At 55.3% G+C, this 23,086-nt stretch overlaps 7 protein-coding genes across 7 annotated transcripts; 4 read left to right on the top strand and 3 right to left on the bottom strand.

The window, feature by feature from the left end:
* Window positions 1-3,501: 3,501 nt before the first annotated feature.
* On the top strand, window positions 3,502-3,816 carry CCMA1212_001439 (uncharacterized protein; the record flags this gene model as incomplete). Its single annotated transcript, XM_073698863.1, has 1 exon — window positions 3,502-3,816. The coding sequence occupies one exon, from the start codon at window positions 3,502-3,504 to the stop codon at window positions 3,814-3,816; it is 315 nt and encodes a 104-aa protein (XP_073561861.1).
* A 615-nt stretch (window positions 3,817-4,431) lies between these two features.
* Window positions 4,432-7,187, bottom strand: CCMA1212_001440 (uncharacterized protein; the record flags this gene model as incomplete). The annotated part of the gene is made up of 2 exons (XM_073698864.1): window positions 4,432-5,892; window positions 6,918-7,187. 2 exons carry the CDS (start codon window positions 7,185-7,187, stop codon window positions 4,432-4,434), a joined length of 1,731 nt encoding a protein of 576 aa, XP_073562207.1.
* CCMA1212_001441 (uncharacterized protein) lies at window positions 6,747-7,178 on the top strand (the record flags this gene model as incomplete). Its single annotated transcript, XM_073698865.1, has 1 exon — window positions 6,747-7,178. One exon carries the CDS (start codon window positions 6,747-6,749, stop codon window positions 7,176-7,178), a length of 432 nt encoding a protein of 143 aa, XP_073562206.1.
* A 3,049-nt stretch (window positions 7,188-10,236) lies between the features above and the next one.
* CCMA1212_001442 (Protein STE50) lies at window positions 10,237-11,899 on the bottom strand (the record flags this gene model as incomplete). The annotated part of the gene is made up of 3 exons (XM_073698866.1): window positions 10,237-11,261; window positions 11,344-11,505; window positions 11,626-11,899. The coding sequence occupies 3 exons, from the start codon at window positions 11,897-11,899 to the stop codon at window positions 10,237-10,239; spliced, it is 1,461 nt and encodes a 486-aa protein (XP_073562205.1).
* A 3,239-nt stretch (window positions 11,900-15,138) lies between these two features.
* On the bottom strand, window positions 15,139-17,115 carry CCMA1212_001443 (Serine palmitoyltransferase 2; the record flags this gene model as incomplete). Its single annotated transcript, XM_073698867.1, has 1 exon — window positions 15,139-17,115. One exon carries the CDS (start codon window positions 17,113-17,115, stop codon window positions 15,139-15,141), a length of 1,977 nt encoding a protein of 658 aa, XP_073562204.1.
* A 271-nt stretch (window positions 17,116-17,386) lies between these two features.
* CCMA1212_001444 (uncharacterized protein) lies at window positions 17,387-17,782 on the top strand (the record flags this gene model as incomplete). The annotated part of the gene is made up of 2 exons (XM_073698868.1): window positions 17,387-17,498; window positions 17,526-17,782. Coding segments are annotated over 2 exons (369 nt in total), but the record flags the coding sequence as incomplete, so codon positions are not given.
* A 2,418-nt stretch (window positions 17,783-20,200) lies between these two features.
* CCMA1212_001445 (Malonamoyl-CoA synthetase vrtB) lies at window positions 20,201-22,411 on the top strand (the record flags this gene model as incomplete). The annotated part of the gene is made up of 3 exons (XM_073698869.1): window positions 20,201-20,446; window positions 20,502-22,234; window positions 22,297-22,411. The coding sequence occupies 3 exons, from the start codon at window positions 20,201-20,203 to the stop codon at window positions 22,409-22,411; spliced, it is 2,094 nt and encodes a 697-aa protein (XP_073562202.1).
* Window positions 22,412-23,086: the final 675 nt, after the last annotated feature.

Genomic DNA, 23,086 nt, shown 5'->3' on the forward strand with positions numbered 1-23,086 from the left:
GTATCGACCTTGGGGTTTGGGCGCGCAAAACGCCAGGTTTGGTGTCTACTCCCAATGCTTCAACAATGCGGTCGCATGTTCTTTAGAAAGCTTGCTCGAAAGCTTTTCTCCTGACGGAACTGAGACCTGCAGGGGACACCTCGGAGGCTAGCAGTACACTGCCCTATGCCAGGCCTCTTTTGTGTATGAGCTTTTTTTACGCCATCTACTGCCCGTCACTGTAACCCGTTGAGTCTTTTTCCCCCTGCTCCTCCCAGCTGCGAAATTGGCTGGCGTGGAAAGACCTGCTGGAGAAATTGAGGGCCAAGTTGCGCGTCGACATTTACAAGGTACCCATCACCAAGACTGAGCTGCGTTGCTATAGAGCATGGGACACGGAGACACGAGCAACACTACGATGAGATGCTCCGTCCGTCCAGACCTAGCTCCATAGCTCGCGGCGTCCCCTGCAGAACCCGATTTACAACATCGAAGAAGCCTTTGGAGGGGGGGCGTGGGAGGCAAACTATCAAGACAAGGGCTTGTCACTGCAGCGCTGATGCGAGAATTCTAGAGAAGGAATATTCCGGAGTCTGGGTCGGTCTGGTTGATTACAGGATGCTTTGTGCATTCCTGCCGAAGAGCCAGGGGAGGGTTTGAGAAGCCAGAAGGCATGAGCTGATGTTAGCGGGCGGTGTTTGGGGGTGCTGGATTCCACTCGGAGATGAGCATTGGTTTGTATGAGGACTTGAGCGTGTGGCCGCTCTGGACCATCTGTTACGAAAAGACTTTGGATGAGGGCATTATAAAGCAGGGATATGAAGTGTTAGGTCTGGAATAGAGCAATGTGTTTTGATTGGGGGGACCAGACGTGGTGCCGACATTGGAATGATGAAGCAGGGCAATGGTCAAGGTTCTGGCAGACAGTATCCAGTCGTGGAGGGTAAAAAGGGGGGAAGGCAGTCTTGAGAAGGCAACGGCACACGCCTAGAGCAGACATTTTTCAGTGCAATGTACTCCAGCGTTGATGCATTTCAAGCATCGATTTGCCATCCATCGACCCCAGCCGAAGCCCATCACGAGATGGAGCCTACAGAAGCAACCCTCCACGTCAAAGCAAAGTAAGGATACAATCAAGGTTCGCAACCCATACCAAAACCCAAGAAGACGGCTATCCGCGGAAGAAGCAAATCTATTTTTACTCTCAATCAATCAAAGGAGAGCAAAAAAAAAAAAAAAAAAAAGAAGTTCAAATCATGTGTTCCAGTTCGCCATCACCCGATCCAACTACGTTTTCGCTACGTCGTTTCGAAAAAAAAGAAGGTCCCACGTAAAAGAAAACGCCCCCCTATTCCCACCCATTCCCGCCGTCCGCATCCACTTCCCACTTTCTTCTCTCTCTCTCTCCTGAACAAGGCAAATTTTTTTTTTTCTTTCGAGGAAAAGACATCGTGAGGTATCCACATGTTTGTCATGGGCTTCACCTTCTGTAGCTTTTGTATATTACTAGTAAGGCCAAATTTGACGAGAGGAAGATGCACGTGCTGGAAGGAAGTCATTGAAGGGTTCGAATTGAAGGGAAACGTGCAGTGTAAAATCAAGGCCGGGGGGGGGCCTTGCCGAAGGGAGCCACGTTCATTTCAACTTCCAAGCAACGTGATCAAAGTCCACTTACACGAAGCACGGGAATACGTGTGTATTCCTCCTCAGTCTTCCACATCAGGTACTCGTACAAACTCCAAGGGCGGGGCCAAACTGTCACATTCACGGGCAAATTTTCATCAAGAATCCATGATCCTGCCTCAAACAACTATTACTACTTTCTGTGTACTCGGTAGTATTAGGGGAGTAATCATTACGCAAAGGAACCACTTACACAACCCAGTAACTCCCTTGAATCTCGCCACGAGCCCGAGCAAAAACGAACGACGGGCGCCACAAGTTGCATCAAGACCAGCTCAGCCTCTTCCCGCCCCAATGGCTCCCATCACGGGGGGGGGCGTTACCTAAAAAAACAAGTGGGTTCCTGAATTGTGTTTTCTGTTTGGTGTTGCTGCAGGATTTCACGGATCCCGGCTCTTCGAGGTGCGGGTCGTCGGGCTGGCCTCGCCTCACCCGGTCCAATACTTTGGCCCCTTACCTTGCAACCTCGATGGATACCAATTCCGGCCTGAAGCGTTGAAGAACTCCATAGGGCTTAAGTCACGATGCTAGCAAGAATACGTGTACTAAAGAGAAAACTTGGCAATGGGTACCCGTCAGTTAGTAGCTCTGAAAAAGGCCATGCAAGGTGCAGCAGCCATGTCACAAAAGGGTTTCATCGGCCGGACGGGCCGTCGGCGAAAGGCGTGTGCGAGGCATTGGCTGTGGAAGCTGCTGGCAGGGTCGCCGAGATTCTTTGATTCAATGTTACGGTTCGGCTTCGGCTTTGTCGCTGCTGTTCTTCCTAGAGATGGAGTTGTGATGACTTGTAAGTAGGTATCTGCAGCTTACAGCTTACATGACGGCCAATGAGTCAAAGTATGAAGAATGATCAATAGACAAGTCGCATGCCCGTCACACGCAGAAATGACTCCAAGAACACGTATTCAAAGCTCCATCAAGCATCAGTCACTTCATCAGTCATCAGTCCCTTCAACAGCTCATGAGCAACCAAAAAAAGAAAAAAAACGAAGCAACCCCCCCTGTCACTTCGGCCCGAGACAATCCTTAACCCGCATCTTACCGCGTCCCTGAAAACAAGGCAAACTCAGGAACCACTCCCTCACACACACACACACACACACCAGCAAAAAACAAAAAAGAAGCCCAAAGAAAAAAAAGAAAAACTCTTCCCTGTCCCCTGTTCCATCCCCCCTTGCTGAGTCATTGCCGAAGCGCCCAAGCCCAGCCCCAGCTGAGCCACCCCTGCTGAAAAGCCCACTTCTATCCACTTTCTATTGTACAAGACAGCATTTTTCAACGATGCCCAATAGGCTGTTACACTTGCAACACACACTTCCTTCTTCCCATGTCATGTCATGTCATAATGAGCAATGCTTCCAAAAAGGGACAGCTCCTTTCCTCTCCACACCCCCCTGGCTACGATCGGGATGTGGATCCGGCAGAGCAGAACCACAACAGCCGGGCCTTGAGAAAATCGGATCCTCCGTCTGCAGGTCATCATAGGGGGAAAAAACACATGGACAAGAAAAATCAGTCTCTTCGTCAAGGGGTATGGAAATCGACGGCATCGTGAAAACAAAAAAAAAGCGTGTAAATGTACGTACCTTAATGGAGGCATGTTGCAAGTTATATATAAGAAGAGGGGCATCGGACGTAGTTGAAGACGATTCCATCATCAGCATCAGCATCTATAAAGATCAACACAGCTACAACTACAAGCAACAACTACTCTACTACATCTGCATTTACAACTCTCAACTACATCAAACTCCATCAAACAACACAAAGCTTCCAAAGCTACCCTCACCACTTACACACACACACACACACACTCCCCCCCAATAAATCACATACAAAATGCTCGTCGGCGACCTCGTCCACTTCCGCGCCGCCCTCAGCAACGGCATCTCCCACGACCTCATCCTCTCCCCCTCAACGGCCACAACCCCGTCCACCTCCCGCCGCAACTCGACCGCCGCAAACTCCATCGCCTCCACCGAGGACAAGGACAACCACAAGAAGCAGCACAAGTCCAGCAGCAACAACAACAACAACAAAAAGCGCCACTGGTGGTCCATTCCCCGGGCCTCAACGTCAACGTCAACGTCAACGCCCGCCGTCAAGGCTGCCAACTGCGGCGCTGGCATGAAGCTGCCCATGAACGTTGTCTAAAGAACTTTTTCACACTTTTTTTTTTTTTTACGACAATGTTCCATCTCCTTCTGCTTCTTCTTCTTCTTCCTACTTCTTCTGGAGTTTTCGTGTTCCTGAGCGCGCGAGAAAAGGGGGCGTGGCGACGGGAGAAGCCTGTCCATCAGGTATAATGGGGTTACAACACCAAGACCGCAAAACAAAATCACCAACTTTGTTCATTCATTGAAGCAAAACTTTCACGACGACGACGACGACCACCAAAAAAGTTATCTGCTTTGCTTTACTGAATTTCGGGCGAGGATATTGTTTTTTCGGGCTGGGAGCACAAAAAGTTTTACATCATGAGTATTACACATATACCCATTTGATTCGAGTTAGACAAGAAATACACAAAAGAGGCGACGGAGAGGAGGGTTCGACATAGGCATCGGAACACCTTCAATAATACAACAATTCCTTTGAGACTCTTTGCATTTATTGCAGTCAACATGATCAAGTCGGATCCGAGTGAAACTTTCCCATCAAGTGATCCTAATAAAATAAGTGCCATGAATAGCTCAGTTGAAAGACATCATAAATCATAAGCCAACCATATGCAATGCCATCTATGCCCCATGTTTATAAACGCCCATGCTAGAAAAACACGCTCTGCTTCTTCTTCATCTTCTTCCTCTTCTCTTCCTCCGTCTTGCCTCCCCCAAAGAGATTCAGCGCACTGGCTCGCGCCCCCGCCAGCCCCGAATAGGGGCCCGGCTTGTGGCGTCCGCCCTGCTGCGCCCCGGACGCCTGCGGCCCTACGCTGCTTGGCCGCGGCGGAGGCGCAGGAGGAGGCTGGAGATTGCTCACGACCGGCGGGCCATACCAGCTGCCGCCGCTCAACGCTCCAGACATGGCCGCCGTCCCAGCAGGCCGGTGTGAAGGTGGAAGAGGCGGCTGTACTGGCGGGGCCGCAACGCCGTACTCGCGGCGCAGTCGCTCCGTCTCGGCATCAACCTCGGCCTGCTTCCGCCGCCGCCGAGCTTCTTCCTCCTGCCGGAGCATCCTGCGCGTCCTCTCCTCCTCCTCTCGAGCGAGCCGCGCGCGGCGCTGCCGCTCCTCCTCGGCCACCATCGCCTGCAGCCTGCGCGTCTCGGCGTCGATTTCAGCCTGCTTCGCGGCATTGCTCGCCGGGGATGGCCGCAACGGAGGCGTGTGTGCATGTGCTGGTGACGGAGCGTCCCCCAATGCTCCTGATACAAGGGTTGGGTCGCTGGGCGACGATCCCAGCGGTCGTGACCCTCTTCTCCCCTTTCCATTCAGGATTCCCGCAGCTGCCGTGCCAGACGTGTTGAAGGGATCCTGCCGAGGCGCAAAATGCAAGTCCCGGACGACGACGGCACTCAGCAGCAGCACCACCTCCAGCCCCTTTCGGTCCTCGACCTCTACGCGCGCCATGTTGGGCTCGTATATGCACAGCGCGTCCCCGTGCTTCTGGCTGCGATACATGGCGACGGTAATGTCCGGCTCCTTGCTCTTCTTGCCGCCCACGCTCTTGCCGGACATGTAGCACGTCATGTCCCGGTTGAGGCGGCCGTCGCGCTTCCAGTGGAACATGATCTTGGGCGACAGGTCCGACACGTCGTTGCTGCCCAGCTCCTGGTCCAGCCTGCTGGCGCTGGGCAGCTTAAAGGTGCGCTCGGGCATCTCGAAGCCCCACGAGTCGGCGCGGTTCCAGCCGCCGGCGTTGCGCTTGACGGCGATGCTCTGGTCGGGGTTGTACAGCAGCACGGAGAAGGAGTCGGGCGTGATGGGCACGGGGGCTGGTGGTGTGCCGCTTTGGTTGCGGATCTCGGCGGCGGACAGCGTGGGCTGCTGCCACTCGGGCTTCACCAGGACCTCGCCGTAGATGACGGACGGGTAGTGGGCGTCGAGCAGGGCGACGGCATACTGGTTCGGCGAGGATGACGGGGCCGGCCTCTGGAGGTTGTAGGCGCGGACGGGGTCCGAGCCGTTGTAGGTGTAGAAGAGGCCCGTCTGCAGGGGATCTTCTGACGAGTGCAGGCGGTAAGTCGGGAAGCTGTCGTCGAGCATGGCTGCGAATGCGCAGGTGAGACGCTGAGGTGCTGAAATGAAGAGTATGCGAAGAAACAAAGAGACTCTTCAGGGCGCGACGATCATCAGCTGAACATGACGCGCGAGCCTTGGCCAGAGGGGTCGGACAGAAGCAGGGCTAACAAGTGAGGCTGCAAGCCGTGCCCAGGCCGATCCAATGCGCGGAGGCTGAAGGATCGGGCTCCTGCAGTAGTGCCTGTTTTGGAGGTGACTCGACGAGCTCAAAATGAAGATGATGGTCTGGAATGAGGACGATACAGTTGGAAGATCAAGTCGAGGGAAATCAGGTATTGCAAGATGTCAGACATCTTGAAGAGATTGAAGTTGAAGCTGCTTATTCAATGGAGCCGTTACTCGTACGCACCGGCTGCCAACGTCATGGCACCACTGCTGCGCCACAGCCGCGACTGCTGGCCCACCGGCCCCAGACGGTGGCTGTGCGGTTCCGCCTTGTACTCCGTAGATCAGCGAGTTGGTCAAAACGTCTCAAGGTTGGATCCTCTCCAGTCTTGGACATTTCACACGAATTGCAAGTCGGTGTGCACATCACTGCGAGTTCGGTGTGTGGTAGCCTCAGTGTTGATTGGTTAATCAGCTGAAAGTTGGTCTTGTCCTATTTGCGAACATCCAGCATCATATTGCCCGTCACTATTGACGCCCTCATATTCCCAAAACGATCCCAAGACAGACAAAGCAAATCCCAATGTCCCCGTTCCCAACGCCTGACAACTCCCCTGTATCGTCCAATCCTCAATTCGCCTGCAGTTGACACCAACAAAACAAAATAGACAGAGTAAAAGAAGAAAAAAAACCAAAATAGGAAACTCCCTCGCAAACAATCACCCCTCATGACTAACATGACTCTCACTCTCATCATCACCAACCTCCCACGGCCTCCTCCTCGGCCAATTCTCATTCACCCACGCCTCATCCTCAAGAACAACCAGCCTCCTCCGAATATTATCATTCCTCCTCTGCAACCTCGTCCGCCGTCCCTTTCGAAAGCACGGCAGCCAGCAGCACATGACAAAGCTCAGCAGGATGCCAATCGCCATGCCGACGAGGAACCCGCGCAGGATCTTGTCCCCGCTCGAGCCGTCCTCGGCGACCTGCATGAAGCTGCTTCCGTTGTCTGTGGTGCTGGAGGATGTCGGAGGGGATGTTGCGCTGCTGCTTGTGATGCTGGAGATGATGTCGGTGGGAGTGGGCGTCGGAGTTGGGATGGGACTTGGACGAGGAGGCGAGTTCTTGGGGAAGTCGGGGTTGGGCTCGATGCCCAGGCGTGGTAGGACGACCATCTGCGTGCATGGTTAGCTGTGTCCAGGGAAGGTGATGCGAGAGCCATTGTGTCCATCGTTGTGGTAATCATGGTGGTATCCTCCAGTTGCATAACCATACCTTGATGGTAAATGTTGGATCAGTTTAATCACGGTATCCTCTCCTCCATTCTCGTCACTCGATAGTATCGGCAGTACAAATAGATACAAAGTCTCGGTAAACGCCCTGTATCAAACCAAAGTAACGCTATATTGTATTTCAAAAGTTGAACGACAATCAAGAAGTTGGGATGCCCAGGTTCTAGATGAAGAGCAGACAAAAAGACAGAACCAAAACAGAAGAAAACCCCAAATCCAAGGCACAGAACCACTCCTCCTTATAAACCAAAGGAAAACAAATGACACGCCCTTCCCCAGCCCCAGCCCAACGACATCCATCCCGTCACTCACCCGCCATCTGATGACTCTACAGCCTTACAGCAGTAGCATCTTACCTAGTATTCGGGTAGTAAGTAAGGACTAACACCAGGCCCCGGCATAAGCACACGCAAACTTTGCTCCGCGCGGTCACGCCTCCCCAAGCACACGAAAAGCCAATCCTCTTCACTACCTCAACTGCATCAATGTGTGCCATGACCAAAAAAAATTACATGTAAGGTTAACCAGCACATCGGGTTCCCGCCGGCTCGGCTCCCATTCATTGGACGCGGCGAGGCCAAGAACGTCCCCATCTCGGCGATGACTCAAAGCGGCCAAGGGACGATCAAGGTGCATGCACGCAGGCAGCAAATACAACACCTTCAATGCTACACTATACAGTACTAGCCTAGCTAGCCTGATCACAAGTTGACTGGCTGAGTAGAGCTTTCGTATCAGTGGAATATACGCCGTGTGGGCCTTGCCAAAGCCGAAGCCGAAGCCGCGTCTCCCCTTCGGCGCGCGGCCGTCGATGTAACCCTCGGGTGCGGGAGCCGCGGCTTCAGTCTCTTGAACCTATCACGATCCTGCTTCTTTGAAGAAATCGGTCACCAGGCTGCTGGATTATTAAGAGGCAATTACAAAGCGAGCATTCATGGCATCAGAGGTCGAAATTGTGATGGAATATGAAGATGAAATTGTGATAGAACAAGAGGAAGAATGGCCCATCTGATCCAAGCCACACATCACTCTAACCATTGACAAACCCCAACCTCACCAACAGGCTTACTCCCAAGGCAAACGTTCACCATCAGCATCCAACACGAACAATGCAGAAAACCACATCTCCTAGCGCCCGCACTCAAGGAATCCCAAAATTCCCATTCAATCCAGCATCCCAACCGGATATACGCGTTTCACAAATAAAGGTAGACGCATACCTATAGACGGGAGCCTAACAACGTATTGCATGTCGCTACCTAAACCGCAAGGCAGCATTAAAGGCAAGGCAAGGCAACGGCAATAACACGCAGATCCTCCTCGGGTACCGTAAACCACCACCTCTCACTGACGACGCAAATTCTTCCACCTAAACATCCCATCTGATCCATACCAACCCTGCCCAACGCTCAAGGTTTAGAAATCAGCCTCCTGACTGGCTACAAGTATCCTACCAAGTTCGTTCCAGTCCATCAACACCATCTGTGGGTGGGTTCCTCTGAAAACAGTGTGGCCCCATTCACGCCCTTCCACCCACAATCCACCTCCCACCCGTGAAAACGCCATCTTCCTCCATCTCCAGCTCCAGCTCCAGCTCCAGCTCTCCCTCATGGCATAACCGCTACAATCGAAACTCTAATCCAGCTCCAATTAGCCTGAAAGCTCATCCATCAAATAGATCATGGATGAGCAAGCACACAGAAAACCCGCCATTACCCTCGCCATCATCCCCCCCCCCCCCAAAAAAAATCTGACCCTCGTTCGCCCTGTCAGCTTCCCACCCGACATCCTCAAGCCACCCGAAAAAATCACGGAAACAACGAATCCCATTCCTCATAGGTTGAGAATCCTCTCCCAAGTAGTTGCTGGTAGATTTCTTTGCTTCAATGTTATGGCTTAAGAGACGCAGCCGGCATACAACATCACCAAGAATCATTGTCTCGAGCACTTCCCACCTGGCAAGCATCCGTCACGCTACAGCTTTAGTATTCTCAAAACTGGCTTTGCCATCAACAGCATCTCACCCAAGCATCATAGTTATACATGAACCAGTTACTTGAACAGGCTCTCTTCTACTTGAGCTCCGTCCCCATTCCCAAACCCAGACCCATCCTCGACCAATAACACCAAGCCAACTCGAACATCACCAGTCACCACTCAAGTCCACCATATGAAGAAGAAAAACACTCAATAGAGTATTACATGGTTCTCGCTCCTAATACTACATGCATCCCGAATAAGCATCAACATACCAGCGATAAAAACACAAGACAAGACAAGATAATACACAGCCCCTCCCCTCTCCGTGATTTTTTGCCCAGATTGCCGTACACCAAAGAACCCGCCGTGTTTGTTTCCCCCTTTCCGTTCCTCTTCCTCCCTCCTCCGTGTGTGCTCATCCGCCCGGTATATCCAAGAGACATCATCTTGCACATAGCTGGTCAGAAGAATAGGATCCCATTCGAGAATCATCGACCCAAGCTTCCGTAATAGCCCATTGTTCATCGTCAGACCACGTCCCAGGTTCGGCACCTTGCTCATTGTGCTGCAAGGCCCGCCCCTCGTTCCAAACTGTCCGTCGGTAAAGCTTGATATCGGTCCACCATAACTCCCATGGCAAGTTCAGGTCGCTTTTCGCTTCGATGCATCAATCTTGTACAGACGCTTGGCGACGGCCTGCAGTTTCTTCTGGCGCTGCGACAAAGCGCAGAACGCAGCAACCAGGAATGTCGCCTCCGTCTCGTTCTTCGTCGTCGGCAAAACTCTTTCCTTTCCTTTTTCCCTACCAACTCCAATGCGCCCTCTTCCAAGTATACACCGCTAGCCGTCCAGATTCGACAGCCCTACTCGCGGCTCGTAAAAGAACAAATCGCCCTCCCATGCCAGCGTCGTCCGGAGACAGCAATGGCTAACGCCCATCAACCGAACGTGCTCAGATGATGCCTCCCGGCGGATCGTAGCCCGTCGCAGCTCCCCTGGCCGGATTCATGCTCATGCCGGGAATGTCGCCGTCCACCTGTGCGCTGTTCGTCTTCCGCAGCATAAACATGGGCTTCTTGCCTTCCTTATCCAGCTGCTTAAACAGAATCAGGGGCTTCTCGTCCATGCCGAGGCAGCGCTCCTGGTCGCCGTAGACAATGTACAGGGCGTACTGGTCCCAAGGTGCGTTGATCTGATACTTCTTAAGCGCAGCCGGCAGCACCTTGTAGCAGGGGTCGTCCATGCTCACTCGGAAGGACTTGAAGATTTCGACAGAGTCCTTGGAGCTGGGCGTCTCGGGTACGGGCGTCTCGCGGCGTCGAATCGTTCCTCCGGCCCCGGCCTTATCTCGCGAGCCGTAGCCGAGGTCTCCTTCGATAAACGTCGTCCGTACGGAGGGTGCCGTCGAGTTGTACGTTCGAGAGCCGAGCGTCGCTGCGCTCATGTGGTTTTGAGGGGAGGTTGGTGATGGTATGATTGGCGAGGGGTATCCCGAAGGTGAGGTATGCTGGTTGCCTCCGTTCATCGCAGCCAGATGCGACGACGACATGACGGCTCTCTCTGCTGCGCTGGACGGGTCGAGCGTCTGCTCTGACATGATGCGCTGGTCGTGCGTCGCCTGCGTCGGCGAGCTGCTCTTGGGCGTCGCTCCGATCAGGATCCGCCGCTGGGAGTATTGCCGCTTCACTCCTCGATCGCCGGGCTGGGCTCCCGGTGGTGTCGGCGCCGGCGGAGACAGCGTGGCCTCGTATGCGTATGGTTGACTCGGCCCGGACACATTTGGCAGCGGGTGCTGAACATCCTTGACCAGCCGCAGCGCCGGCAGCATGTCCTCCCGCAGGCGCTTGAAGTCTTCGTTCATCCGCCGCAGGTCCTGCTCCAGTAGGCTCATTCGCTCATCTCGCAACCGAAGCTGTTCCACCAGATGTCTAATGTCCTTGAGCGTTGCCGTGGCGTATTGGGCTTCGGCATCGGCGGCTGTGTTGTCACAAATCCAGCAAAGTCAGTCCCAAACGGTTTCATTTTTCCTTGCTCATGGGTGGGGGATGCAGAGCCTTACACAATGGTAGGTAGTGGTCGCTCTCCATTGGAATGTCTTGAGCTTTCTTGACGTCGTAGACGCTCTTGAGGATGGTCAGACGATGGCCCACACTGGCGATGCCCATGCTCTTGAGATCGTCGTGCAGCAACGCAACCAGGGCCTCTCCAACAATGTCATTTTCTGTACCGCCACGTCCATCCACCGATCAGCCAATGTGCGCTCCATGAACGGCAGCCAAAAAACAAACGAGGAACCGCAACCTGGTCATTAATCCGCCGCGTCACGCCGTCAAATACATACCTAGAAACGTATCGGCATACTGCGGCAGCCCGATGGCGCTGATGAAATCCGCGCACTCCTCAGCCGTCCACTCGGTGATGATGGTCTCGGGCAGGCGGTCCATGCTGCTGCGATGGCCGTACGTGGTGGGCGTGTGCTCGGCCGACGTCGACAGCTCGGAGCCCATGGGGGACGTCTCGGAGTCGCCCACGGGCGAGTGGTCGCCCATGTGATGCTCGTACTCATCGTCGGCGTCCGACTCGGCGTAGCCCGTTCCTCCCTCAAAGTTCATCATCGTGGGCGCCGCCGTCCGTGGCCAGCGGGACACTCTCTGTGCTGCTTCGTTGTCTCGATTCTCCCCCTCGCAGGCGCGGGATGACGTCCCCTATTTGACGCCTGTCCCTTTTTCGTCCGCCGTCCCTTGGCCGCTGCGCTCTTTCGATGGAGGACCAGTTCTCGAGACGGCCGTTGTTCCGCTGTCGCTCGCAGCGTCGTTGTCGTCGCTTCAGGAGCGTGCGGGCTGTGGTAGGAATTGAGGCAACCCGATCGAAGGGGGGGGAACCAAGTCGTGCGGAGGCGAGCAGAGCGCCAACGGGCGGCTAATGGATCGATACAAGGCGCTCCGGGTGGGCGAGTTAGGGTCAGCAGGAGGGACGCAGAGACCCCAGCCAGAAGCAAAAGAGGAGGGCAAACAAGAGCGAGGGCGACGAGATATAGGGCGACAACAAGCGTGAGCCTTGCTTGGCTGCTGCGTGTCGATCGTGAGGAGGGGCAAGGCAAGGCAAGGCAAGGCAGGACAAGGCAAGGCAAGGCAAGGCAAGGCAAGGAACAGGACGAAACTCGGAACTTCGCGTTGAATCAGTTCGCAACAGGCCCAGGTGTCAAATCTCGGCCAATAGACGCCAGCCGACGGGACAAGGCACAGGTTCAGGTACAAGTGGAAGCACGGGCGGGTGGAGGGCTGGTGTACAGGTACCGCAAGAGACCCGCCATTGCAGCTGAGACGGCCACCAGCATTGGCGCAGCCGCAAGTACCAGTACGCGCTCGTCGAAGCCGCCCAGTGGCCTCCAGCGCCGTCCCTCCAGAAGAGGCCATGGAGCCGTTGACGAGCCCAGTCGAGCGCTACAGCCAGAACGCTACAGCGGGGGACGAGCCCTGGAGCCAGCCGCTAACGCCCTCTGCGCTCGCTCCGGCTCAGCGGCCGTTTCCACTGCATCACGCACGCCGTTTTGATTGCGCCAGGGCAGCGAGCGAGCGCCTCTAGCCGTAACGGGGCCAAGCGCGGCAGCCATCCCTGTCTTGTGGCTGAGCGAACGTGAAGGGCAAAAGAACTTGAACAGACTGCATGTGCTTTGTTTGACGCGGTTGATGAGGTGCTTTGTATGTTGACAGTGTCTTCTTTTGTTGTTCTCCGAGTTTCATCCAATAGATTGTGTCTGTAAGTCTATAGAATACGGTTAGACTGCCATTGCGGTGCTGTCAAGTAGGACTAGATCATGATAGGCAACGACGCGTGAACAACTTCAACTGCGCCGGCATAACGCAACCTTGACATTCAGCAACCCAATGTAAATATCAGAGTAACGCATTGGAAGTTCAGCTTCGTTTCATACAGGCTATATCAGAGATGCTCTTACCCAAGCTAAGACGCCAGGACTATTTCCATCAAACGAATCATTCGAGAGAGAGATTGGCCCTGCATCTTCGACCACATCTAGGGTAACCACCACCTCAAACGCATCAACCCTCCAAACCACAGCCAAAACACCATCAAATCGGACCTCCTCCCAGAATCAACACAGCCACCACAACCCACAGACCACTCCAATCCCATCCCATCCCATCCCTCCCGCTCCTCCTCCACAATCCACCCTCCAACGGCCCAGCTCTTCTCCAGCTCCGTCCGTCCAGACTTCCAACCAAGCTCCCAACGACACCAACAACCCCTGCTCCCGCTACGCGAACAGGAAAAAGCAACTCCACACTAGCAATTCCACACTACATACATACAAAGCTGCGGGCAGTGCCAGTAGGATAGAAGAAGGAACATTAAACCAGCATCAGAAGACAAAAGCAAATCTCGCCTCTTCCCTACACATACACACACCTTACAAGCCCAAACAAGGCACCGCGCCCGCACTTCGTCTCGTCTCGTCTCGTCTCGTCTCCGTCTCCGTCTCGCCCCCCATCCAACAACCCCCATGCCACATGCAAGGAACAACTCACTTCACTTCACTCCGGTCACTTTCCCGCCTCCCTTACAGCCGGTCAAACCAGCTCCTCTACCATTACCACGACGTCTCCTGTCTTACTCCCGCATCCCAACCCGTGAAAACCTGAAGCTTCCAAGCCGTCATCAGGGAAAAACAAGCACCCCCTAAATTGAAACACCTCCCATACCTCACAAAGCGTTTCATCCCCCCCAAACCCCCCAACCTCCAAGATGAAACTCACAAACCTCGTATATACCACCACACACAGCACTCAAAACATCAAACCAAAATGAACATTCAACTGATAAAACACCAACCCCCCGATAGAAGCTTTCCTTCATTGTCCCCCCTTCCCTCCTCACCCGCAAAACATCGCGTTTCAAAGGCTTCTTCCCCATCCTTCTTTATTCCCTCAGTTACTCGAAGCCCGCTTCTATTAATATCTACCTAGCTCGGGCTTCCATGGAGCATCAAAACCCCACAGACTACCACCAACCAATGCAGATGGGGCAAACTCAGACATGAGCAATAAACTGCAATGACTGGATGCATCCCGGGCCAGATAGCATCAACTTCACCTCCACGGCATCACAACTCACAAATGACAGAAATCGGCAACCCACTCGAACAAAGCCGTCAGCTCTCCACATATTCAACTCCCATTTGTCATTCTACACGTCTGCACACGTTGATAAGGTATACATACACAATGAGCAAGCACACATGCCCCCGGGAGGGGTGAAAAAAAAAAAGAAAAGAAAAGAAAAACAGAAAAGAAACACCTTATCCCCCAGTATATCCGCATTGCTCGCCCGCAAATGCCAACCGGTTCGCCGCTCAGCTAAAAGCCGACAGCCTCAGCAAGTCGTGCTCCCGAGCCCCGTCCCAGTAGTTGTATTATTAAGGTTCGCCCTGCAGCCATGAACCTCCCTGCAGCTTCGCATCATGGCCGCTGCCTCGGGCATATGTCACATCAAGTATATGTAAAACGGCTTCCGCCAAACCAGAGCCGCTCATCACAAGACTCTGAACATCGTAAACTGTCAAGTCGAAACGTTGAATTAAAAGGTAATAGTAGTCATCCTTTCCTTGAATATGTGTTGCCAAGGAAGAAAGCAAGGCCGTTTGTACATCTCCCAAGAACCGGACAGTAACGAAAACACTTTGCGCCCCAAACACCAAGCCGTGATATTTTTGTTTTTCTTTTTTTGTGCCCGTTCTAGTGTCTTTTCTTCCAAGGGAGGGGAACGATGTTGGCTTGCCCACATGATTCATGATAAAAAAAAGTAAATTCACAAAAGACAAATGGGGAAAAGGCAATCATCGTAGGGGAAGCTTGCAGTCAACAACGCCTCGCGCAATGACATCCTCGACCTTCCACCTGGGGGGCTTGATGGGGATGCCATTGGCCTTCCTCCACTCGGCCTCGTCCTCAGGCGCCACGCCTTCGGGCAGCGGCTCCAAGCCTCCGGCAATACCCGTCGAGTACTTGAGCTGGAGCAGGTCGGCAATTTCGTCGCAGGCGATGAGCATCCGGTCGAGGTCATCCTTGTTGTGAGCGGCAGAGACGCAGAAGCGAGCACGCGAGCTGATGAGCGGAGTGGCCGGATAACCAACGACGACGACGGAGATCTTGCGGGCGAGCATGAGACGGCTGAAGGCGGGCATCTTGCCGGGGTGGTAAAGCAGGACGGGGATGATGGGTGAATCGTCGTCGCCAGTGACAATCATGCCGAGACGCTTGAGTCCGAGACGCAGATAGCGGGAGTTGAAGGCAATGCGCTGCAGGCGCTCTTCACCCTGGCCGGGGCTGATCTCGCCGTTGATGAGCTTCAGGGACGTGAGAATCTGCATGAGAACCGAAGGGGCAGGCGCCTCGCCAAAGATGGTGGAGGCGTTGGTCACACGGAGCTTGTCGATGATGTGCTTCTCGGCGGCGATGTAGCCGCCGTTGGCGCCGAAAGACTTGGTCAGGGTGCCCATGAGGATGTCGATTTCGGAAGGGTCAACGCCATAGTAATCGCAGATGCCACGGCCGCGAGGTCCCAGGGCGCCGATGGAGTGAGCCTCGTCAATGAACAGGTAGAACTTGTACTTGCGCTTCAGAGCCAGGATGCCGGGCAGGTTGACCATGCTGCCTTCCATGGAGTAGAGGCCCTCGACGACGACGAGGATCTTCTTCCAGGGGCGGTGCGTCCTTGGCTGGCCCTGGGAGATGGCCTCGCGGAGGACGCGCTCCAGGGCCTCGACGTCGTTGTGCTTGAAAGACTGGATGACGGCACCAGAGACACGGGCACCGATTCGGATAGAGGCGTGGTTGAGCTCGTCGGAGATGATCAGGCAGCCCTTGGACACAAGCGCAGGGAATGTGCTGGCATTGGTGACGTAGCCCATGGAGAAGACCATGGCATCGGGCTTTCCAACGAACGAGGCAATTTCACGCTCGACCTCGAGGGCAAGATCCGAAGTGCCGCTGTCAGACCGGGGGCTGGCAAAGGTGGCTCCGTACTTCCTGACGCATTCCTCGACGGCATCGGCGCAGGGACCGTCCGACTGAGCAAAACCGAGATAGTTGTAGGAACTCATGTTTAGGGTCTCAGTGTGGGTGCCGGTGTAGCGGTAGGAGTAGTTGTAGTCGTCCGACTTGCGGTCCTTGAGGGTGATGTAGCGCCCGGGGACGCCGACGGTGGTGCGGGCAAAGCAATCGTCCAGGCGGAGCTTGAGCCGCCTGCTGTAGAAACTGTCGAAGTCATCATTGAGAGGAGCGAAGCCGTTGTGCACCTTGAGGGGCGCGTAGCGCTTGCGGTCACCGAAGCGCTTGCCAAAGAAGTCGCGGACGTGTCCGAACAGAATGAGAGCCAGGTAGCTCAGGTACGTGGTCAAGAGATAGTAGTAGGCCGGCTCGTCCTCAATCGGCCGCGTGAAGGGCTTGCCCTGGGCCTGGCTGACGTACAGGTGCTCTGGGGAGAGCAGAGGTCCGAATTGAGACTCGACGCGCCGCCGTCGCTCCACCTCCTCGGCGGACTGAGGCTTGAACAGCGTCGTGGCGGGCTCGACGGTGTTGGCCTCGCCCGTCGCGGTGGACAGCGAAATGGTGGGCAGCGACACCGTGGACGGCGAGATGGTGCTCATCTGACTTTGATGCATGGTGGCCTGGTCCTTGGACTTTGGGCTGGACGAGAAGAGCTGGCTCAATCGGTTGGTCTTGGAGGCCGAGAGACGTCGTTCGCCAGTCTTTTCGGACGCTGACATGGCAGACTGGCTGGAGGAGAAGGGGTTTGCGAGCCGTCGCGGCATGATCTCTCCGACGCCTGTTGCAGACTCGAGGGAGAAGCCGGCTCTTGGGTCAGACGAGGCTTTCCGAGGATACGGTCTGTAGAAAAGAGCGGAAGCAAGGCGAGTTAGCTTCAATTGCCGACTGGAGCGCTGGCGATGGTGCAAGCGTGGCGTGAGAATGAATGAGTGAAATGGGGAGCTGAAGAAGCTGGCACGAGATTTTTTTTTTTTTCCTGGGCTTCCTTTTTCCTTTCTCCATCTGTTCCATTCCCCGGAGCCGTCGCCTCGCTAGAGGGTCAAGCCATTCGGCACCGAAGCAACTCAAAAGTCGCGGTGTGGCCATACACAACGTTCCAAAGCCTCGCCGGGCGGCGCCACTAGGCCATGGCCGCAGCCGGTCAAGCGTCTGGATGAAGTCGAATCCTAACAAGCTTTGAGGGAAGCCTGGCGTCACGGCAATAGCAATGGCACTGGCACTGGCACTGGCAGGGCGATAGAGGTCCTGCAGCTCATCGCCGGCTCTTCCACGAAGGGCGTCTGCTTGGAGGGGCAGGGGAGGAATTTGGAGTTGGGGCTGGAGCTGGCGAGGCGTGCCAGAGCCGGCTGCGCAACTTACCGGTGGCAGATGATCGAAACCAGCACCGAGGGCGATGGTGATGGTGTTGCAGCGTGTCCCGACTGGCCTTGACGGCGTTTTCGAGACCCTCTCTGTCCGGGTCTTTGACGTCCGGGAAGCGGCCGGGCAACTCAATGCTTGGGGTCTGGCTCGGGCACAGGCTCAAGCACAGGCACAGGCACAGACGAGGCTCTCAACAGACGAACGAATCGCTGCCCCAAGGCAAGACGTGCGTATCCCAGCTCCCAGTGGAGATGCCGCACAAGGACACCACGCGACAGAAGGACAGAGTGACCGCGATCGCAGGGCCGGGAAGAGCAAAAGAGCAAGCAAAAAAAAAGCAAGATGAAGAAGACAGGTTCTGGGTCTCTGGCTCGGGGGGATGAATTTGGCGAAAGGGGCCCGCGTTTCTTTGACGAGCCCACAAGGCCAATGAGATGGCGGCTGGGCACCAAAGCGGGAGCCACTTCTCGGTGCAGTTCAATACATGGACTAAGGTACCTTGACCTGTTAGGCAAGGGAAGGGGAGCACAGGTCACAATTGGCCAGCCTCAGACAAGCCCAAGTCAGTGCCTGCCCACGGCTTTTTATCGCCTTTGGACGCCCTGCATGATCGATCTGCTTGCTACTATTATTGTCGTTCTTATTGTGATGCACTAGGGATCAATGGCAACTATCCAGCGCGGCCGCTATTCGACCTGATGCCATCGCGACTGTTTCCGCCTCGTCCCCCGAGTTACGGAGCTGCGGCACCTGCGGCCAAACAACCAGGACGACAAGGCAAAGGGAAAATTAGTTGCAGAACGGCGACCAGGAGGGTCGGGTCGGTCGAAAGCCCAGCCAGGCCGGGATTCAGGAGCCCCAAGCGATCCGTCACGACAAGGGCAAAAGTGGGCGTCTAGCTTGTCATGGGTCGCCTTTTTAATTTGCCCACGTCTGCCGAGGGCGTGATGGATCGAGCTGGCCGTGCAGGTCCGGCAGAACATGCTGGTGTTGCCGGTCGGATCGCCCGGGCTTACGAGGTATGTATGGATGCAATCGCCCTACGACTCGATGGTTCAACTATAGGTACGCTTTGGACGGCTAGACCAAAGCGACTTGTCGTCCGATGCCAGCTGCGCGTGTTTGCAGCGGATGAGGTCACTCGAGCGATGGTTGTAGTTTTCCCAATCGACGACGAGCGGCTGCGATCCCCCTTGCTGGAGAGGCGGTTGCCAGGGGATGCCGTCTTACTGCCGATTTGGCGTTATTGCTCCGTGCCACGACTATCGCCACCTGCAGGACCGCTCCGTGTCACATACATGTACCGACGTGGTGAAAAGAAGCTGTCTGGCTAATATATTGTACCAAGAGCACGTTTTCACAAGCTGTCGGCAGCATTGCGACTCGAGATCTGCAAGGGGCCGCGCGATGACATTTTGCCGCCATTTCTCTCGTCCGTGGAGGCAGCCCAAAAAAGGGGCGCTGACACCAAGGCCGCCGAGCTGGTGCTACCCCAAGCAGTAGCTGGCAGCTGGGCGCCATGAAGCTGTTGGACCATGAATTTGACAGCTGGGTTTCATGTCTGCTAGTGGTTCGTGGTCGCGAAACTCTCCGATGAAGCCGGGCCAACGGGCGTCGCGCTTTTTCGCATCGCTGCAGAGGACAATTGAGCCCTATCCGACCGAACAATGGAGGGCTTCTAGACGTGGGTGCGACGTCGAGGCAAACACGGACTTGGTCCTCCGTGCGTGTACACGTATCTGGTCCCGCCTCTGCCTCTCTTGCGTGTATTTGACTGGTCGCCCGCAGCAGATGGCTTCACATTGGCTGGCCCATCGTTGACCTTGTTGATGCATCACTTTGTTTTGGGAGTCGAGGTGTTTGATGGAAGCATACTTATCAACGCAAAGATTCACTCGACGGTGTCACTCCAGGCTCGGACACACGAGCTTCCTTCTCGGGCCCACTCTTGACGAGAGGGACAAAAAGCAATGAAAAACAAAGGGAAAAGCTCTTCAACCTTGTTCTTGACTTTTGCCTCGGCTCCCCATACCGCTAGACTGCACTCCAAGTGATAGTGCGTCTGCTAACAAAACCGCCGTCTCACCTCTTCTCACCTATTTTTGCTCTCCAGCTCTCCCACGTTCAGCTCTGCACCAGCCACACCCACCGGCCTTAGTCATCCGCCCTCTCCAGCCACTGTCTCTCGGCTCTCAGGCCTTCACTCTCGTCCATTCCAGTCTAGAACCGAGGGTGCGCGCGGGTTGCAACGGGCCACGATGGAGGGGGAGCGCAAATGCAGCCGATTCGGCAGTTGGGCCAGAGATCCCCAACCATTTCCGGTCCCTGAAAAGACTTATCTGATGCTGTGCTTTTATTATAGAAGAGAGGGAGGAGATCGTCAGACGCCAATCGGGACCCTCTGACCATCTTCTCTGCTTGATTCTCTGCCCTGTGCCGTGACCAAGAGGACGACGACTTCGAGAGTCAAAGACGACGACAGACGCAATGGGGGAGTCCATCGACCACGACGACGCCTTCACGGGCATCCCGTCCAAGGCATCGGAGCTCTGGAGGCACGCAGATCCCGCCTCGACGCCCATGTGGCGCTTCCTCCGGACGGTCAACCACAAGCACAACCTGCACCTGACCGGTTATCCCGACCTCTACAAGTGGTCCGTCGACAACGTCGCCCAGTTCTGGGACGAGGTGTGGCAGTTTGTCGGCATTGTCTCGTCCCAGCCATATACGCAGGTTCGTTGTCTCTCCAGGTGCCGGTTGATCGAGCTCGACTTACATGTCAGGTCAGGTCCTGCCGCCTGATGCGCCCATGTTCCCCCGTCCCGACTTCTTCTCCGGCTCTCGCCTCAACTTTGCCGAGAACCTCCTCTTCCCTCCCACCTCCGAGCCTCTCGACCCTTCTTCCACCGCCGTCGTCACCACCACGGAGCTGCCCGGCGACCTGCGCTCCACCACCTGGGCCGAGCTGCGCGAGTCCGTCCGCCAGTGCGCCAATGCCTTGCGAGCCGCCGGCCTGAAACCCCACGATATCGTCGCCGGATATGTGTCCAACCATGTCGAGGCCTTGGTAGCGATGCTGGCAGCCGCTTCGCTCGGCGCGATATGGACGGGCATCAGCCCTGACAGCGGCGTCTCGGCCGTGTTGGACCGGCTGAGCCAGATTGGACCTCGCATCCTGTTCGCCGACAACGGGACTGTGTACAATGGCAAGCAGTGGTCAAGCACGTCCAAGACGACGGACATTGTCGCAGAGCTCAGCAAGATGGGCTTGCAGAAGGTCATCGTCATCAACAACATCGTGGGCGACCTCGGCATGGACGAGATCAAGGCCCACGGCGTCGAGGCGGTCGACTACAAGAGTTTCCTCTCCAGCGCATCGTCAGACCCCCTGACGTTCGAGCAGCTGCCGCCGTCACATCCACTCTACATCCTCTACTCCAGCGGCACCACGGGCCTGCCCAAGGCCATCGTCCACACTGCGCTGGGAACGCTGATTCAGCACAAGAAGGAGCACATGTTGCATTGCTCTCTGACCTCTTCGTCGAGCATGCTCTACTACACAACCACGTCCTGGATGATGTGGCACTGGAGCGTCGGCGCGCTGGCCGTGGGAGCCAAGCTGATTCTATACTCGGGATCGCCCTTCCGGCCCAACGCGTACATGTCCATCCCCCGCGTGCTGTCAGACCTCAAGGTGACACATTTCGGCACCTCGGCAGCCTACCTCACGGCCTTGGAAGCGAACGGCGTCTATCCCGTCCGCGACTCCAGCATTGATCTGTCTCATCTCGAGGCCATATACTCCACGGCGTCACCGCTACCGCCATCCACCTTTTCTTTCGTTTACGAAGCGTTCCCCAAGACCATCAACCTTGCCTCTATTACCGGCGGCACCGACATCATCTCCCTATTCGGCGCGCCCTCCCCCCTCCTCCCCGTCCGCGTCGGCGAAATCCAGTGTGCCGGCCTGGGAATGGCCATCAGAGCCGTCGACTCCGTCACGGGCGAGGACATTCCCGCGGGCGAGCCCGGCGACCTCGTCTGCGTCAAGCCGTTCCCCTGCCAGCCCCTGACCTTTTTCGGCCCCAAAGGCGACGACAAGTACAAGGCTGCCTACTTTGAGCGGTTCGAGAACATCTGCGGCATCGGGGGTCCGGTGTGGCACCACGGCGACTTTGTCAAGATACCCGACCCCAAGACGGGCGGGCTTCTCATGCTGGGCAGATCCGATGGCGTCCTGAAGCCGGCCGGCGTGCGATTCGGCTCAGCCGAGATTTACAACATCCTGATCCGGTTCTTTGCCTCCGAGGTAGAAGACGCCGTGTGCGTCGGGCGGAGGAGAGCCACGGATACGGACGAGACGGTGTGCTTGTTCGTCGTCGTGACGCCCGGCCACGAGTTCAACGACGATCTCAGGAACCGTATCAAGCAGAAGATCAAGAGCGAGCTCAGCCCGCGTCACGTCCCGGGCATAGTGGAGGAATGCGGCGGCGGCATTCCCAAGACGGGCAACGGCAAGAAGTGAGTCTACGGAGTAGTTGCGGAGAAATATCCAGGGTCCACTGGCTAACACTGTGTTGCAGGATTGAAGTTGCCGTGAAGCAGATTCTGTCGGGCATGAGCGTCAAGACGAACGCCAGCGTCGCGAATCCCGAGGCCCTGGAGTGGTTCAAGGAGTGGGCAAAGACACATTCATGAATCGGGGCGTGATACAGCGTATACACATGCTTCTGCCGATGAGCGTAAAGGCACAGGCGGGAAGAGCAATGTGGGCAAAGAACTTTTAGAGGAGCTTGGCGGTATACCACGAGGAAGAGAAGGTTCGACATCCATAAACTACTTGGGGTATGGGCCGAGGGCTTGAACGATGGGGCATGGTAGAGTGCGTTTGATTCGAAGCCTTATCTAATACAGAAAAGAGGTCGGCTGAGGGTGGTTTACCACTTAGAGACCATCCTAATGTTTGAATACTATATCTGACACCTTGGTCTTTGCAGCGTGGGAGGATATGCCGGCACTTTAATCCCTAACCCAAGACCTTGCACAACGGCCTCAGGCAGAAGAACCATGCCCCTCTTGCACCCAAATAACTTTCGACAGGAGGGGGTAGGTAGTACAGAGGCATACGGCAATACTTGAACTACAAACTCAGGTGACGAGGCCACTTCCTCAATACACTCACAAACATGAAGTCCAATACCCCCGTATGTTTTGTGTACTGGTGTGATCGGGAAAGAGTTGGAACGGCCGGTATCTTCAATAGATTTTTTCTTGTACGAAATTTGCAAAACTATTTTCCTGGGGGCCCATGCATTTTTATCTAGAATAAAAAGAATTCATTGCTTCTCGTGCGTGAAAGATTAAAAGGGGGGG

Source organism: Trichoderma ghanense (genome assembly GCF_004382785.1).
Source record: "Trichoderma ghanense strain CCMA-1212 chromosome Unknown scaffold_1, whole genome shotgun sequence".
NCBI lineage: Eukaryota > Fungi > Ascomycota > Sordariomycetes > Hypocreales > Hypocreaceae > Trichoderma > Trichoderma ghanense.